At 34.7% G+C, this 19,450-nt stretch overlaps 1 protein-coding gene and 1 pseudogene across 1 annotated transcript; both read left to right on the top strand.

The window, feature by feature from the left end:
- The first annotated feature begins 5,046 nt into the window (after positions 1-5,046).
- On the top strand, positions 5,047-6,212 carry LOC104100972 (heavy metal-associated isoprenylated plant protein 24). Its single transcript, XM_009608355.4, has 2 exons — positions 5,047-5,415; positions 5,735-6,212. The coding sequence occupies exons 1-2, from the start codon at positions 5,259-5,261 to the stop codon at positions 6,028-6,030; spliced, it is 453 nt and encodes a 150-aa protein (XP_009606650.1). The 5' UTR covers positions 5,047-5,258; the 3' UTR covers positions 6,031-6,212.
- Positions 6,213-14,814: 8,602 nt separating this feature from the next.
- On the top strand, positions 14,815-14,913 carry LOC117277914 (small nucleolar RNA R71; annotated as a pseudogene).
- Positions 14,914-19,450: the final 4,537 nt, after the last annotated feature.

Consider the following 19,450-nt stretch of genomic DNA (forward strand, 5'->3'; position numbering starts at 1 on the left):
GTATCTATCTTTGCTTAGTTTTTTAGCTTTTTTTCTAGTTGCCAAACCGGAAATGGAGTTGGAAGAAAGTGATCGCTTGTGTTAGTTTATTTCGGTATAATCTTTGACGTAGCTAGGGAGCTCATATAACCAAAGACTACAAGGATCAAGGATTTCGTATCATGGATGCTTTTGGTTTCTTTCATTTATTCCCCTTTCTCCATTGTGGCTGCATTTGTGCAAAGTGTTTTCTGTCAAAGAAACAACAAAATATACCAAGGGTAAGCGCAAAACAGCATATCCACAATTTTTCATGAGTTGCTTCCTGGGGTTTTGAGAAATTTAAGTTTGTATGTGGAGTAAAGGGACTCGACAGTAATATAAAGTATATCCTTTTCTGCTCTTGGGAAATCTTGAGGATAAGCTGGGACAATGATCATCTGCTGCATGTGGTTGATTTTGTGTCCAAGTGTGGAGCAATATTTTCCTTTGTTGACTTTTTAGTAATATGTTGCTGTTTTCCCTCAACAGTGTTCCCATTCCCCTACCATTTGTAAGTATGTTGCATATTTCTAGGCTTGTCGGGATGGGAGTTTTTGGTTTTCAAAAAGTTTGAAAGAAATTAAAGAATGAATGACCTTTGGTAGAACTAGAAGGTTGTTCTTACGTAGTGCATGGTAGGGTGGATAATTTGCTCCGAATTAATGTAGAGTTGAGTGAAGATAATTAGGTTACGATTCTAATCTCCTTCACAAAATTTGGTTGGTCTTATCAGTATACACGTCGACTACACATTACACTATGTAATAGGTGTATTAGTGTAGGTTGTTTTTTTCAAGTTTGACTAAGCTTTTTCAATTAATTATCAGTGTGAATGATTGGATTCGGTTTGTTACAATTCAGATATATTCAAGAAATAGAATTCAAGATTCAGATTTACATGTACAGATAAATATGTTTTGTTAGTCAGGCAGGCGTACAAAACATCTCATGCTCACGCAGAGTTTAAAGAAATGTCATATCCTTAGAGATGTGATGTAGATAGTTTATATATATATATATATATATATATATATATATATATATATATATATATATATATATATATATATATATATATAATCATTAGTGACCGATTTTACTGCTCGAACTCGCGACATTCCCAACTAGGAATGACAAATGACAAATGAGCAAACTTAATAATCAATAGGAAACACCACTATTATCCTGGGGTCAGGAGGACAAATAATTCTACTATTTCAGTGCCACATGAAAATGACTTTAGGATAGTGTCGTGGAATGTGGCATTAATGGTGCTAATTTTTCTAACACCACGTACGAGTAATTAGTGATTACCCCTACATGCATTTTAATTCGTATATGACTTTTGTCCTATTTAGAAAAATACCCTACTTTACTAATATATAATTCTATTTTATGTTACAGTCACAACTTTCAAATCTACAACAACAATAAAAACAATCCCAATGTAGTTTTATAAGTACACAGACTTTAATCCTATCTTATGAAGGTAGATAGACTATTTTCGATAGACCTTCGGCTCAAAAAAATAAAAAAATCTTGTAGTAATAAAAAGAAATACAATAATAAAGAAGCCACGAAAAGAGAAGCAGTAGCAACAATCGAGATAATAGGAAAACCAAAACAAAAGAAACAGCGGATAGTAATAAAAATCTAAGACATAAAACTACGATACTACTACTACTACAGGACTGAAAAAAAGAACGCTGGCCTCCTAACTTAAAGCCCTAATTCTCGATCTCCACTGCTCCCACACCTTGTCACGAATATCTTCGTTCCTAATCAAGTCTAACAATATAAATTGCTATATTTCGTTGTGCTATTTTTTCTGTCAAATTAACTTTTTATTGCTTCAATCTTTATTTCATTACTAATAATAGAATAAGCAAGTTTACTTACTATCTTACATCCATATCTATTTCAAATAGTGCTAAATCAAAACGGGACAAGAGGGTATAAAGCATTAGACGACAACAACAACAAATTCAGTATAATTTTATATGTGGATCTGAGGAGGATAGTGTATACGCAGACCTTATCCCTATCTAGAGAGGTAGAGAGGTTGTTTCCGATAGATCCTCGGCGGTATAAAGCATTAGACAAGTCACCCTCTAATTAGAAGTAGTAATTAATTACTTCTACATGTTATTGCAGATTGGGATTGCAACTCAATTCGACATCTTTTCCTTCTTCTTCCATTTTCTCTGCATTCAAAAAAGAAAAAAAAAATTGAAAAAAGACTAAGTAATATTATCCACTTTTTGTCCCAGAAAGTTTAATGTCAATAAAAATGTTATCTTCCTTGGGCGGTGCCGTTTCTTGTCAATATTTGAAGATCAAGCTGTCCTTTTTCTAGTCGTTGGTCAAGCCCAGCAAGAAAGCTATACGTTATTAACGGTCAGTCAATTAATTCTTCTTCTTATGTTCCTTAAACAGTGGGGAAGCTGTGGTAGGTTTCCTAAAATTAAACAATTTTAAGGTTGTCTAGATATGAAACACGCAGAAATGCCTAGTCACTAAAAAATTTAAATTTATTACTCCGTTTTGTCTTAAACTTGTATGCTTAGTCAATGTTAGATTGTGTTATTTATTTGCTTGTTCTCAGCTTAATCGTGGGATTTACACCCGTATCTTGGGACTTATACCCATTTCTCGTGATATTACCAAACTAACCCATTATTTAATATATAATTGTTTTGTTGGTTACAAGTAATTTTCATCCACAACCAATTTGTGGCATGAAATTCAAAAATAGTCAGATTTACAAGTGTTAATTGAAAAATAGCCACAGTTTCAAAAGTAATCGAAATTTAGCCACTTTTCATGTAAAGATAAATCTGAATGAAAACACTGTTCAAAATCCGAAAAATATTCCAACATAATATACTGGAGTTTGAATTTTTTACATGTGAACTTCCAGCATAATTGGATGCTCTTCTTCGTTTCTGACACGAAGTAAGAAGACATTGAATATTTATTGTCAGTTGAATCTTTTTCATTTGAGTCCAGAAGTATAACTTTGGCAAGCTAGCTTTTACAGTCTATGATTTTGTCAATTTTGGAAATACTGGTAGTACTTGACATAAATCACCTCCCAAACCATTAGTTTTCCACAAAACGTGTAACGACCCAACATGTCATTTTGAGATCTAGTGTATCGTTCAATGGTTTGAGGCATTGGGTAGCTTCACTTCAGGTGCTACGACTTGTACGCATGGTAGGAATTGAATTTCGGGAAGCTCGGAGTTGATTTGAAAAGAAAATTCTAATTTCGAAAGCTTTAAATTGGAAGAATTGACTAAGGTTTGACTTTTTATGATGGAGTTCCAATATATTTATGCTAGAACTCCATCATAATATACTGGAGTTCCAGCATAAATTACTGGTCCAGTATAATATGCTAGAAGTTCATACAAAGGTGCTCCAATCTCCAGTATATTATGCTGGAACTTTTCGTGTGCTGGAGTTCCAGCATAATATGCTGAATGTTCATACACATGTGCACCAATCTCCAGTATATAATGATGGAATTTTTTGTGTTGCAGCAAAATAGTGGCTATTTTTTAATGACTTTACAAACACTGACTATTTTTCAATTACCAGTCCGAAAAATAGTTAATCCGCACTATTTTTACGTTATCTATTGCTCTTTACAAGTCTCTTTATTTTCTACCGCACCACCGTCCAGTCTTATTCCAAAAATCAATCAAACAATTCAATATAATGACAAATTGCCTAAACTACCAGCTCCACTCCCATTTATTTCTTTAGTAATATCTACACCCTAAGATATCACTTGTTACCACGTGTCACTAACATCTCTTCCAGCGTGGCAGCTATCAAAATCCAGGACAACAATGACATAAGCATTTTGGTTCAAACTTCAAACTTTGGAGAGGTCCCCATCTATAATAAGCATGAATCTCAAAAGTTTACTGTATTCTTTCACTTTTCGTGTAACCCAAGTTATAAATTCTCTTTTCTTTATTGAGACAAGATCTGATTACAAAATAAACCATTTTGGTACGATGATGTATGCAAAGGTCTCTAGGTACACTTCTAAAGAGGATTAACTACTAAAGTCCAGTGATATAAATAATTATTGGTAAAAGTTAAGTATTCTTGTACTCGTGCCTTTTCAAAATCTAGAAATAAAATATATGGTTTGTCTTCCGTCCGAAAGAATAATGTATTTGCAGTATGATAATCCAAACGTTTAATTTCTAGTGTAAATTCAGATATTTCTTAATTTGTGAAATAAAGTTTATCTGAAGATTCATAACATTCTGTAACTAAAAATATTTCAAAAAAGTGTTTAAAGGAATCGTAATCCAAATAAAGATAATTTAATTCGAAAATAATAGTAGCATCCTATAAAATTAATGAGACAAAAATATTTCATTGAAATAAATTGTTCCCATGGCATGGTAACTGTTCTTTCTACATCTTTAGCAACAAATTGACTGCTCCTATTATATACTCTCTCTCAATTTATATGATGTATTTTTTTTATTCCGTTCAAAAAAGAATAAAAATTTTCTATTTCAAAAAATAATTTAATTTTGAATTTTTATTTTATTATTATTATGATAATTTATAACTATACAAATATTTATAAGATTATTTAGCACGATAATTTAAAAATAAATTCTTTTTGTCTTAATTCTGTACTAATCAAAATGCATGGGATGAAAGCCTGAGGAGTACATGATTCAATTTTCAACCAAGGATTACCCCATCATAGGGGGGAGTATTTATTAAATAATGTTGTCATTCATGAAATCAAGTAACAAGATCTTACACTGATTAAGAGGCCACCCATAAAAAGTACATTTGTGGTCTATAAACAATATCCTTTTAAGTGAAAAACAGAAGTTTCTTGCAGTTTCTAGGTGACCCCACTCCTACAAATAATTTGTTAGCAATATATATTACACCACTTTTTTTTTTATTTTTTATTTCTTGATTATTCTTTAATTTCCCCATACTCTATCTATATATATAACTTGTGACCGGTTTCAACTTCCAAATCATTCACCAACATTTAAAGACAAAGAACTAAACGCTCTTTCATCTTGTCACCTGTCACCTTGTCTTCTCTTCATATACTTCTCAAACAAAATAATTAGTGTATCCTCTTTTCTTGCAATCCACCTGAAAGATATAAACTTTATAGCTTTATCCTTTCCCAGTTTACACATCTTTTCTTAGTTAATTTAATTTCTTCTGAGGCCAAAATGGGAGTTGCAGGGACGTTGGAATACTTATCTGAAGTACTTAGCAGCGTTAAGAAACACAAGAAAAAGAAGCAAATCACTACTGTTGCTGTCAAGGTTAGAATGGACTGTGAAGGTTGTGCTCGTAAAGTCAAGAACGTTCTCTCCCGAGTCAAAGGTACTGCAAATTTCTAAAGAATTTCTTTATCTACTTCTATCGTCTCTCTAGCTATTTTATTTTATATGAATGGAGTTTGACTAAATGCAGAGAAAAGAATTATAATAACTACTCTGCTATCACATAATATTATAATTTACTGACAGAGTAAATAGATCTTTATGTTATCCTTGTATATAACTTTGTCCTATAGAAAATATAAAGGTTATCAATTTTTCTGAAAGTCTCAAATCAAGATGATATGTACTTATCTATTATATTGTTTCTAATTCTTTTAAAAGATATAAATTAATTAATGTGGTTTTATTAACATGGATAGGCGCAAAATCAGTGGATGTGGATTTAAAGCAACAGAAAGCAACAGTAACAGGATTTGTGGAACCTAAGAAAGTGTTGAAGGCAGCACAAGCTACTGGAAAGAAGTGTGAGTTGTGGCCATATGTGCCATATAGTCTGGTGGCACATCCTTATGTAGCAGGAGTTTATGACAAGAAGGCACCTCCCAATTTAGTTAGAGCTACTAATGATCCAGCTATTGCTCACTTAAATCCAGTCGAAGAACAGTATACTCTCATGTTTAGTGATGAAAATCCTAATGCTTGCTCCATTATGTAGCTATATTAATATTAGTATACTTGTCTTAATTTCTTGTATTTAGTTTTTCCCTTCTAATACATCTACTCCTAATAGGTTTGGCCTAGTTGGCGAGTCCTGGATATTATAGGATTCTGAAGAAACTATCAGAAGTGTATTTTATTAAGGAGAAATCGACTATATATGTATAAAATATATTATACCTTAATGCTCTAATTCGGACATATTTGTCTTCTTTTAACATTGGGGGAACTCATAAAACAAACGTCGTCATCTGTCGGGAAACATTGTCGCTAAGAAAACGGTGAGATAAAAAATTTCGATTTTGAAAGGGCTTTTTTCACCTATAGCCCGCGTTAGAAATTATTTATTCGGTAGTCTAATAAGTGTATGAAATTTATATAATTTTTGTATTTAACACACATAATGTATATATATACAAAATATATAATATATATTTTCGCTATTATTTTGAGAGCGACTATACAATATCATTTTTCCATTTGAAGAGTGTTATGATCGGTCAATAAGAGGAATTTCAATTTTATTTTTCAAATATTAGAAGTTTAAAAACATATTGGTTCTCACAACGGTTGTACATGTGATCATTCGAACCTTCTATTGAATTAATTCATATATAGTATAGGAGAAATGCTAGATATAAATCTTATATGTTTGTGTAACTAGCTAATTGAAGACTTGAAGTTGAGCAATTAGTATGTGCAATGATGTTTACACCAAACTGTGCTAATTAATTACCTTGATCAACTTAAAAATTAAGGTATGTATACATCTATTACTTAACTATTGCTTTGATAATCATAATAGTGTATTTGAAAGTATGCCTCATATATTCAATGAGTTGGTATAAAAACCCAATGGGAATAAATTTTCGTGATACATAACTAACCTCGGAATAGATTGTTTAATAGACGGTCTATGGTGAACAAATGGTGATAAATTCATCAAGTGACCTGGTGGTGGCAAAATGGTTAAAAGAAAATAGTTATTCATTCATATTATTCGTTAAAAATGGGTTGGATAATAAATTTTTAAAAAACGGATCAAATATGGATAAGAACCATATTATCTACTTAAAAAATGGACAACCAATGGACAACTAATTAATGAGTTTAATTAACTTTTACATTTGTAATGCCTCAAATTTGGAGTTCCTCAAGTTTGGGAGACTAGAAATTCTACCAAAAGTGATCATATTCAATAAGTCATGGATAATATGAATATCCATATTATCCGACGGTTAACCCGTTTTTTATCCGTATTAAACATGGGTTGGATTGGATAATTTATCCGCTTTTGTATTACCCATTTTCGACCCGCCCATTTCTGATCCGATCTACCCGTTTACCACCCCTAAATTGCGACCTAGTATTATTCCTTGGTTCTTTTTCTTTTTTCCTTTTTTTTTTGCATGGCAGCGTGGAGATTAGATGCTACCCTCACCAAACTTTCTCCAACAAGATATACTTTTGTAGTAAAAATCCAAAATAAGAAAGTAGAATAAAAGAACCAGCAACAACGTTTGAATGGTCCCCGTATTCCTCAAACCATGGAAGTAGTGACGCATACGTTGTTAATGTGAATTTAGCCACCGGAGTCAAATCTTGTCGGTGAAAGTTAGAAGGCCGACCTTATCCATTACAAAATTCCTAGAGTAAAATAAACCAAATTGATCAAAAAGGAAAATTAAAATTTAAAGAAGTGGAAAATTGAGGTGCGGATTCAAGATTTTAAATTTGTGGGTTCAATAATTTTAAGATTTTTATTATTGAACTCACTGTATATTTAAAGTTATGAGTTCATATCTATTACTTTTACAATTTTAGTGAATTTTTATACATAAATTTATGCTCAATCCGTATTGAAAATACTGAGTTTAGTAAAACACGTTACCTATTAATTGCATCCGTCTCTGGGAAAATTGGAATACTACGAATAACATATACAGAATACACATCTCTAAGTTTTCACAAATTTGTGAGATGCATATACTGACCTTTTATGATATAATTAAAGAAAAGAAAAGAAAAGAGAGTTAGAGCCCTGCTTGACCAAGTTTTTAGAAGGCAAAAAATATTTTTTTTTTGACAAAAAAATACTTTTCGTAAAATTTAAGGTTTTTGGCCAAGATAAAAAAGTATTTTTGAGAAGCAGAAGCAGTTTTCTTACTTTTGGGGAGAAACAACAAATTCTAGCTTCTTCAAAGAAGCAGAAAATTAATTTATTCAAGACAAAAATAACCTTACTATAAATTTCTATTTTCCAAATTATCCCTCATTAATTTAATATTTTTCTTTTCCTTTTTATTTCTACTATACCTTTTTTTCTCTTTTTTATTTCAATCATATTTTTATCCCTTTCTCCTATTACTAAAAGTAGATTTAAAATTTATATTGAATGATGTATTTTGATATATTTAAATTATAATGTAAACAAGAAGTAATACCAAATATTGAATGATATTGGTTTGGAATAACTATCTTTTATATTGATTGGATTTAATTTAAAATTTTCTTTATGTTTTATATTTTAGTTGAATTATTTTTACAATAAATATTCAATTTTTTAAAATAATATTAATTGCAAACTGAATTTTTACTGTCCTTTTTCGTAATTTGATACTTAAAAGTTCTTTTTGAAAAAAAATTGACCAAACACAAAGAGGTTACAAAAAACACTACTCAAATGAATTGACCAAACACAAACTACTATTTTACAAAAGTCCTTTTTCAAAAAGCACTTTTTAAAATAAGCGATTTTTGATAACTTGGCCCAACGGGCTCTTAGTCACTTTAGTTCGTTTTTTTTTTTAATTTTCTAAGTTTGTTCAAATTGTGAAAACTGTGTCTGCGCATTTTTTTCAGACACCAAGCTGGTTAGGAAATTAAACTCATTTATTTTATTTCTATGTTCAAACCTTTTCCCGTAACAATTTAGATTACACACTTCAGGCCAACAGATAATAGATCATATATGAAAGCGTAATAATTAGAGTTATGATTTGAAAAAGATAAAACAAAAAATAATTCGAGTTATGAACTATCAATATTTTTCTGATACTGGAAATTGCAACTTTTAAATGACCTTCTATAGTGGCTATAGTAATTCTGTTAGACATATATGGATATGTAGCACTTTGCTATTAGAATGCATATTTGAATGACGAGCTCGGAACACCACTTAAATTATCACTACTAGAAATTCGGCAAAATCCGATCAAGGTCGACCGACCAACTTTGGTCGGTAAAAAAATCGATCAAAGTTGGTCGGTTTTTCAAAATATTTTTTTTTTTTTTTTACGAAACCGACCAACTTTGGTCGGTTTTCTTTGGCGCAAAAATGCGGGAAACTATTTTTGAGTCCCGCGAATTTTATGTTTCAAGAAACCGACCAACTTTGGTCGATTTTTCAATTAATATAAATAAAAATTAATATTAAAAAAACCGACCAAAATTGGTCGGTTAATTCGGCGGGTCATTTAAAAAAACCGACCAACTTTGGTCGGTAATTTTACTTTTTAATAAAACCGACCAACTTTGGTCGGTTATTTTCGTGCGAAAATACAATTAAAGAGTATAAATCAAATAAAAGACAGTCTTAAAACAAAATGTACCAATGATCTAGTGGTAGAATAGTATCCTGCCACAATACAGACCCCGGTTCGATTACCAGATGGTGTATCTTTTTTATACATAATTAAAATACCGACCAACTTTGGTCGGAAAAAACCGACCAACTTTGGTCGGTTTTTTTTTGCAATATTTTTTTTTTTTTGAATTTAATTGACCGACCAAAGTTGGTCGGTAATTTTCGACCAACTTTGGTCGGTATTCCTTTCCGACCACAAAAATACCGTCCACACGTAAATGGTTGCGTTTTGGTTGGTTTTTGGCCATTACCGACCAACGTTGGTCGGTTTTTTTGGTCGATTTTTACCAGATTTCTAGTAATATATGCTCGCTAGTCAAAGATCGTATAGTACAATATCGTAGACACAAGGATTGGAGTTAAACAGTATTTTCGTAGTTTCTAACTTGATTACTATCCATGCGAATCAACAATCGAGATTTATATGATTAATAACTAAAATTAACTAAGAATCTAAAACTATTGACTAATGAATATCGAAACAAGGAATAAACAAAGAAGGTTATCAATGAGAGAAGATAGAGTTTTGATAGGATAGGTGCAAGATAATTGTTTGGGATCTAACTCTAGATAATTCACTTCTAATGTTTAGGTGAGTCTCTCGAATTCACTCAATTAATAGTTCAAACGTTCAGCAAAAACTCCTTTCTCGATTAAGTCTTAACCTCACAAGATGAATCAATTTAAGCAAAGATATGAAAGAATGCGTAGTGGATTGGTCTTTAGGAGAATCTCTCTCGATTATCCTCCTAACTAGGTTTAATCAATGATTCAACCTCTTTCGATTACTAAGATGAATTAATGAATTCAACCAACAATATAATGCAAAGACATCACAAGTTATTCCTCTCTCGATTACATGAACAAGTGAATATAGATGCCACAATGAAATCATCCAAAAACGCTTCAATACATAAAACTAGAGTTATAATCCACAAACAATCATCAATACCCCCAATCCATAAAACCTTAAAGGGAACTACTCCATAGATATGGAGCAATTCATCACAAATATGTTTAAAGTAAAGGAAAACATAAAACGATATAAACTCGGTCTTGAGTGAGGATTGAATGATGAACTCCTTGTGCTTTTCCTCCTCCAACTCCTCCTTAGCTTCCTTAGGTCGAATATGTGTCAAAATTCCAGAAAAGAATGGTTTTCCATGTATTTGTACCAAGTAGGATCGGGCCCAGACGAAATCATCTTCTCCTAGCCGAAATAGGAAAATTACTATGTAAAAAATACACATGCGTGCCGTATGGGGCGACACGCCATGCGAGGTATTAGTGAAAAAATCCAGAGAGTTGGTTCTGACAGGCAGCAGAGAAATGCACAAGCGCGACACCCCACGCGCCGTGGCAATGGGGATTTCTCAGAGTACGGTTTTTTCTTGCGTTTTGACGTCCAGACTTCCTCGACCCCCGAACACGATCCCGGCTTAATCCCTGGGCTTTTACTCAGACTTCAAGCTCCAAATCATTCAAATTCATTCTATAACATCTACATAGCTCAGAATCACTCCTACAATTCATAAAACATACAATAAGTACAAAATACTATCAATTAAAGCTCAAACACAAGTAAAGTGCAGTAAATTAAAGTGCAATAAGCGACTAAAATACGAGATTATATCCTACCATAAACACGCCACACTTAAACCATTGGTCGTCCACTACACTTCATATAGACACAACCTTTTTAAATAACTCTCCTTACTCATCACACCAAGAATATTTAAAATAGATTAAGCACTCTAACGTAACATCTTCGGCTCAAGATTTGACTCAAAAGCACCACGCATTATTTATAACCCGCTCACTTACTTTAACATAGAGGTCAACGACATTACCTTTCCTTCGTGAATCAAGTGCCCTCACACAACAAAAGAGAGTAGTTCTACACACAATAAAATTTAAGAACAATTAGGAACTCAAGATAGAATGAATTCGCTCACTCTCAGAAACAACATTCATGTGCCACAAAAGACGTACCATAAGCTTGCCCGTAGTGTACTACTCTACTAATTGAGCTCATTCAGTCAAGGATCAAGTAGGACTTTACTTGGTTGTAATGTAGGCTGCGAGATGGGTAGGATAAATTTAGATATAAGAGTGACTGCACCTCCCTAAGCACATACATATACATTTAACCATTCAAAACCCCATACTTATGTCAAACCAAAACTCCACCTTCATATCAATATACATTAACTCCCTGCTCCTTTAAGCACAATTACATCAAGAGTCACCACTATCAAGGAATATTTTTCACAGTCATACAATTTTATTTTATTTTTTCTTTTTCAATTCAAATGGCTCTTACTTTTTTTAATACAGTGCACCTTTCTCCTTATTTCATTAGTTCCACTCAAAAACCAAACCAACCACCCCACACTTCAACTTTTGCAAAGTCCATAACAAATTCAAATACTCACGAGAGGTAAAAGGTTTAAATAGATAGTCAATTCAAACAAATGGGTAAGGCTTGTAATGTGGTTACCAAAGAAATAAGATTACAGGCTCAAAGGGGTTAACTAAGATACATAACAATTAGGTGGGTAATAGCTTATAAATGGCTCAACAAAGTAATTCCTAGATCACTTCCAAGACTGAATAAAACTATCATTTTGCTTTGCAAACACACATGGCAAGTTCTAGACATCAAATGCAATACACAGAATAACGCAAAACCTCACACACACGGCACAAAACTTACTCATGATCGGATTCATCAAGACACTCTAGTCAAAGCAGTTATGCAAAGTTAAAATCCTACAGTTTAAGGTACTTATACAAGAGTCAAAAACTGAGTCTAAGCGTCACAACTAAAGCACTCACTATTCTCAAGGCATAATAAAGTCAAGAAATATTGCCTTCCATTCAATTTATAGCACAAGGTTTCCTACTACTAACAAAAATAAAAACTAGCTACACCCGGTTCAAACAAAACCCTTAAAAAAGAACCGACAAAGAAAAATCAAGGGGGAATTAATACACTACCTAAAAAAATAAAATCTTTTTATCTTTTTCTTTTGACTTTAATCCCTCAAGAAACCCGTCGAATGATATCCATCGTCGGGAAAAATTGATTTTTTTTCAATTTTTATGGTTTTTTCAATTTTTATGGTTTTTTCAATTTTTTTAAATCTTTAACTACTAAAACTAACACATATACATACAACATACAACATATTCTCCACCCCACACTTTAAGTTGTGACATGTCCCCAAGACACACAATTAAAAAGTATAAGGTAAAGGAAACTTCCCTGAACATCTAGTCGAAGTCGGGCTCCATTCCTCGCCTTCGAACTAATGCGCACATCCATGCAGACAACTTCTTCTCAGCCTTTTTGGGGTACACCCTACACTTATCTTTCTTGCTCACTGCAACCTTTTCCTTTGAGCCCTTCACTTTCCATTCAACACTTGCAGCTGATTTTTCCTTTTGTGCCCCATTTTCTACATTCATATCAAAAGTTACCGTCTCTTTGCCCACTGTAAGCATGAGTTTCCTTTGTGTATATTTAGTATAACTCTACTCATAGCTAAGAATGGTCTTCCTAGGATGAGGGGGACCTCCTTGTTCTCCTCCATATTCACCACTATAAAATCCACAGGAAATACGAACTTATTCACCCGAACTATCACAACTTCCACTATCCCCTCGGGTATTAAGGTCGTTTGGTTTGCCAGTTACAAAGATATTGGCACCGACCTTATCTCTCCAATATCCTTCTCCAGTTTACTGTAGATAGATAAAGGCATTAAATTAATTGAAGTACCAGAATCACATAAAGATTTATCAAAATGAATAGTTCCTACAGAGCAAGGTAAGTAAAACTCCCTGGATCTTCATACTTTTGTGGGAGTTTGTTTTGTAAGATCACACTGCAATGCTCTGTGAGCTTGACCACTGAGGTCTCCTCTATCTTCCTCTTCTTCGTAAGGATATCCTTCAAGAATTTAGCATAAGAAGGCATTTGTGAGAGCACTTCTGTGAATGGTAAGTTTACATGAACCTGTTTCAGCACATCCAGAAATCTCTCAAATTGCTTGTCCATCTTTTCTCTACATAGCTTTTGAGGGAAAGGTAAAATAGGCATATGCTTGCTCTCATCATGTTCCTCCCTTCTTGATTTTCCTTCCTTCCTTCTTCTTCTTCTTCTTCTTCTTCTTCTTCTTCTTCTTCTTCTTCTTCTTCTTCTTCTTCTTCTTATTCTTCTCAGTTTTCATTGGGCCTTCCTTCTTCTTGTCATCATCACTTTTCATCCACTCCCTACTTTCTTTTGCAATTATCACATCTTTTTGGATTGGGGTGAGATCTTTCAACACTTGCCCACTTCTCGAAGTCACAACATTCACTGTTTATTTAGGATTTCTCTCAGTATCAGCAGGGAGAGTTCCTGGAATCCTCTCAGACAATAGAGTAGATAGCTGCCCAACTTGTCTTTCCAAGTTTTGAAAACCAGTACTTATTTCTTTGATAGCTGCTCCATGTTCCCGGATAGCTGCGCTATGAGTTTCAAGCCTCTCATCAGTTTTCAGAATGAAAGCCTTCATGAGATCTTCTATGCCAGACTGAATGAGCCGTTGAGGCTGAAATTGCTGCCTTTGCTGATTTTGGAATGCTGGAGCTCCTTGTCTCTTGGGTTTAGAGTTATTTTATTGCCATGCATTCACGGTAACCCCATGTGAACTCCATGAAAAACCGGGGTGACTCTGACCTATTTCATTAAAATTGTAGTTTCCCACAACATTTACTTCCTCAGTTGAGGCTTGACACTCATGAGTAGGGTGTCCTCTTTCACATACATCACAAGCTGTGTGAGGCTCACTCTGTATCACTCTGTATTGACGCTAAGGTCAACTTCCTTATCTCTTTGGCCATAACATCAAGCTGTACATGCACAGACGTGTTAGCATCAACCTGATGAACACCAGTTGATCTTCTTCTTTCAGCACTCTTAGAGGGCCACTTATTTGCATATTCAGATAACTCATCAAGAATTGTGACTATCTCCTCTGGAGTCTTCTTCATCAATAGACCTCCAGCTGCATTGCTCAATGTTCTACGTGAGGCCTGTGTCAATCCATCCCAAAAGTCCTGGAGTTGCATCTAGAGTTCAATTCCTCTATGTTGATACTTTCTAACAATCTCCTTAAACCTCTCCCATGCTTCAAAAATAGTTTCAGTATCTTTCTGATAGAAGTTATGGATTTCTCTTCTAAACTTGCCCGTCTTAGCCGAGGAGAAATATTTATCAAGGAATTTTCTTGTCATCTCCTCCCATGTTCTAATTGATCTCGTGGGTAAGCTTCGAAGCCATTGCTTTGCATTATCTTTAAGAGAAAAAGGGAATGCCCTTAGATACACTACATCTTGTGACACACTATTGTATTGAAAGGTGTTCATAATCTCCTCGAAGTCCATTAGATGTATGTTTGGATTTTCGTTTGGCTTCCCTCTAAAGACACAACAGTTTTGAAGGGTTTGAAGCAACTGTTGCTTTAACTCGAAATTGTTTGCTGCAATTGGAGGTGGTCTAACTGTCATGACCCTAAATTCCCTCCGTAGGATGTTGTGATGGCACCTAGTCTCTAAGACTAGGTAAGCCTATCAATTATGCGGAATAACGGAATCTAAAACTGAAACTCAAATCTCAACATATGAAATAAATAAAAACTACAATTCATAATAGTTACAACTCCCAAAACTCGGTAGAAATAAGTCACAAACTTCTAAGAGAAATACTAAGTGTCTTTATGCATCAGAGTCTAAAGAGAATAAGGGGAACAACATAATAAGGATAGAGGGGGACTCCGAGGTCTGCGGACGCTGGCAGATATACCTTGAAGTCTTCGCGTACGACTAACTCACTGATATCTGGTTTGATAGAAAGTACCTGGATCTGCAAAAAAAGATGTGCAGAAGTGTAGTATGAGTACACCACAACGGTACCCAGTAAGTGCCAAGACTAACCTCGGTAGAGTTGTGACGAGGTCAGGTCAGGCCCTACATGAAATAATAAAAGACAGGGTGAAAAGTTTAACAATATAATAATAATAATAATGGGAATGGGAATGAATTAAGTAAGGAGTATGTCACAATTTAACTACACAGAATAAGGACAAATAATACCTCACGTAAGGAAAACAAGAATTTTCATATTTAAGGAAAATATAAAATAACCAAAAGCAAGTGCAGCCATAGAGAAATATCAACAAGGGCACTCCTGAGATACCGCCTCGTAGTCCCAAATCATAAATAAATTCACAATATTTCTTTTCCTTATATCACCGCGGGAGCCTTCACATTTAATTTTAAAGAAATTATTTTTTCCGAAATAGCATTCCGCGTTTTAGCCACCCTTATCACACCACATGGCTTCTAGTAGTTCCCCCACTAGCCACGCGTATCAAGCAACCCTTATCTCCCCGCATGCGTTTCAACACCCAGACCTTATACCACCACATGCGTATCAATATCACAATTTGCACCTCAAGTGCCCAAATATTTTAACTTGTCAAAATAAATCAACAACAACATTATTTTTCCACAATAAGGAGCTCACGGCTCAATCACAATGAATATAAAATCTCACAAAATATTCGGGAGTGAATAACTCAACAAAAAAAAAATTCACAAATTTAACACTTTGCCTTAATACTAAATTTTGAATGTCAAATACTTCATATAAATAATAATTCAATTAAGAAATTCATCTTTCAAATAATGAGCACAGAATAAAAGAAATAAAGCTTCAACTATACAGGTAAAGCAATTAGCACGAAAAGGTAAGGCAAATTTAAAATATATAAGTAGACCAATGATGATGAGTATAACAGGATAATTTTTTTTTTTTTATTAATATGAGACAAAAATCTACACAATTTCAAACTAGAATTTTCCACATTTAGCCCGTGTATACACTCGTCACCTCGCGTATATGGCTTTCAACATATCACAATTTTCATAACAATACCAATTCTAAGGAAAATTTCCCCCACACAAGGTTAGACAAGTCACTTACCTCGAACCAGGTAATTCTTTACTCTCCTATGCCTTTGCCTCGTGAATTGACCTCCGAAAGCCTCGTATCTTAAGGATTCAAGATTTTTATTTATTTAAAGGAAAAAAAACTCTAGCCACGTACACGATAGCTACGATGAATTAGCAACTAAACTCAACCAACAACTATGACCACACCGGAGAAACTCGACTAGAACCTCTCGGAGTTGCAAACGGACAGCTCTTCGGCTCGACTAGAACTTGTGGTGGCATTTTGGGGGAGGGCTATTTCGGGACTGTTTTTCAGCTATTTTGCAATTGATTTTGGGACTGCTTTAAGGATTGTTTTCGTCGGTGTCTTGAGGTCATTTTTCAGAACTGTTTTGGTCCGTTTTCTGTTGCGTTTTTGCTGCTGAAAATTGGTGTTTTGGGTGATGTTTTGCTGAGGTTTTCGACTGCGTTTTGGTGGTGTTTTGGGTGACGTTTTACTGAGGTTTTCGGCTGCATTTTGGTGGTGTTAACTAGTGGTTAACGGAGGTTCATGGCTGCATTTTCAGGTAGATTTTCAGCTTGTTCTTTGAGCTTTTTGAGGTCATTTTTGAGCAGCTTTTTTATGGCTTTTTAATGGGGTTTCAAGGAGAGTTTTACATGGTTTTCATGGAGGATGGTGGCTGGTTGTTGGTGAGTTATGGATGGGATTTCACTGGTGTTTTAATGGAATTTAGCAGCTATTTTTTTTGTTGTTTTTATGGCTGAAGAAGTTGGGTTTATGGTTGTGGATTTGCTGAAAAAAAGAAGAAATGGACGAGCCGAAAAAGGAAGAATTCCCTGAAAACTAATCCTCACGTTGCTCACTCCTTGTTCTCTCTCTATTCTTTTCCCTCTGTTTTCCTCCCTGTTTCTTTTGTTTCTTTCCAGATCTATATCCTCCCCTCAGATCCGTCTCTCTCCTCTCTGCTCTCTATTATTTATCTATGCGCCTCTCTAAAATGGATGAATTCTTGGGCAAAAGAAGTGAGTGTGGTCCCCCACTAATAAAAAATATTGTGTGTTTATGCTCTTGTCAATTATTTTGAGCATATAGTACAAATAAAGACAAAAATTGAAATGGGAGAATGGGGTGATCACGTGAATACATGAAATAAAAAGGGTGAAACAACTACGTTAGCTATTATTTTGTGATTTTCAATTTTATCCAAAGTAAGATAAACTGAAAATTGCTAGGCTAAATATTAATTAGCTAAAATAAAAGAAAATATTCATGCAATTTTTATTTTTAAGATAAAATAAAGTAAAAAGTTAAATATAGTCAAAATAACAATGTTATATCTAAAACCAACATCTAAGCACTAAAAGAAAAAAAAATTCGAGGAGGGTCAAAAATTACATGTCTACACACGTAACCTCCAAATGACAGAAATTAGGGGTTCGGAGCTAGATCTCTCAAAATGATCGACCGGGTCGTTACATCCCCCCTTCTTAAAACAAGCATTCGTCCTCGAACGGGTTTAGAATTATACTTTGAGTGGTGAAAAGATGAGGATAACAACTGCGCATATCATGCTCGGTCTCCCAAGTCGCCTCCTCTACCGGATGACCCCTCTACTGTACTTTTACTGAAGCAATGCTCTTCGATCTCAACTTCCTAACATGTCTGTCCAAAATAGCCACTGGTTCCTCAACATAAGATAGATCCTTGTCCAACTGGACTGAGCTGAAGTCTAACACATGAGACGGATCGCCGTGATACTTTCAGAGCATGGAAACATGGAATACTGGATGAACTGCAGAGAGACCAGGTGGTAGTGCAAGTCTGCAAGCCACCTCTCCAACTCTCTCAAGAATCTCAAAAGACCCGATATACCTAGGACTCAACTTACACTTCTTTCCGAATCTCATAACACCCTTCATAGGCAAAACCCGGAGCAAGACCCGCTCCCTAACCATGAATGCAACATTACGAACCTTCCGATCCGCATAAATCTTCTACCTGGATTGGGTCATACGAAGTCGATCCTGAATTAATTTAACCTTTTCCAAGGCATCCTGAACCAGGTCTGTACCCAATAGCCTAGTCTCGCCCGACTTGAACCTATCCACTGGAGACCGGTACCGTCTACCATACAAAGCCTCATACGGGGCCATCTGAATGCTCGCCTGATAACTGTTGTTGTAGGCAAACTCCGCAAGTGGAAAGAACTAATCCCAAGTACCCCTAAAATCTATCACACACGCACGATGCATATCCTCTAATATCTGAATAGTGTGCTCGGACTGTCCGTCCGTTTGAGGGTGAAATGCTGTACTCAACTCTACCCGAGTACCCAACTCTCATTGTATAACTCTCTAAAACCGTGATGTAGACTGCGTACCCCGATCAGAGATGATAGATACCGGTACACCATGAAGCCTAACAATCTCGCAAATATAAACCTGAGCCAGCTGTTCCGAAGAGTAAGTAGTAACCACAGGAATGAAATGAGCTGACTTGGTTAATCTATCCACAATTACCCAAACTGCATCGAACTTCCTCTGAGTCCGTGGGAGTCCAACAACAAAATTCATAGTGATCTGCTCCCATTTCCATTCTGGAATCTCTAACTTCTGAAGCAATCCACCCGGTCGCTGATGCTCATATTTCACCTGTTGACAATTTAGGCACCGAGCGACATACTCCACTATGTCTTTCTTCATCCGTCTCCACCAATAGTGCTGCCTCAAATCCTGATACATCTTCGCGGCGCCCATATGAATGGAGTAC

The sequence above is a fragment of the Nicotiana tomentosiformis genome, chromosome 4 (assembly GCF_000390325.3).
Source record: "Nicotiana tomentosiformis chromosome 4, ASM39032v3, whole genome shotgun sequence".
Taxonomy (NCBI): Eukaryota; Viridiplantae; Streptophyta; class Magnoliopsida; order Solanales; family Solanaceae; genus Nicotiana; species Nicotiana tomentosiformis.

Bases quoted from the DNA above. Each gene is read 5' to 3' on its own strand.
- LOC104100972 (XM_009608355.4), top strand. From the start codon at position 5,259: ATGGGAGTTGCAGGGACGTTGGAATACTTATCTGAAGTACTTAGCAGC. The intron at 5,416-5,734 runs GTACTGCAAATT...TAACATGGATAG, and splicing joins CGTTCTCTCCCGAGTCAAAG to GCGCAAAATCAGTGGATGTG.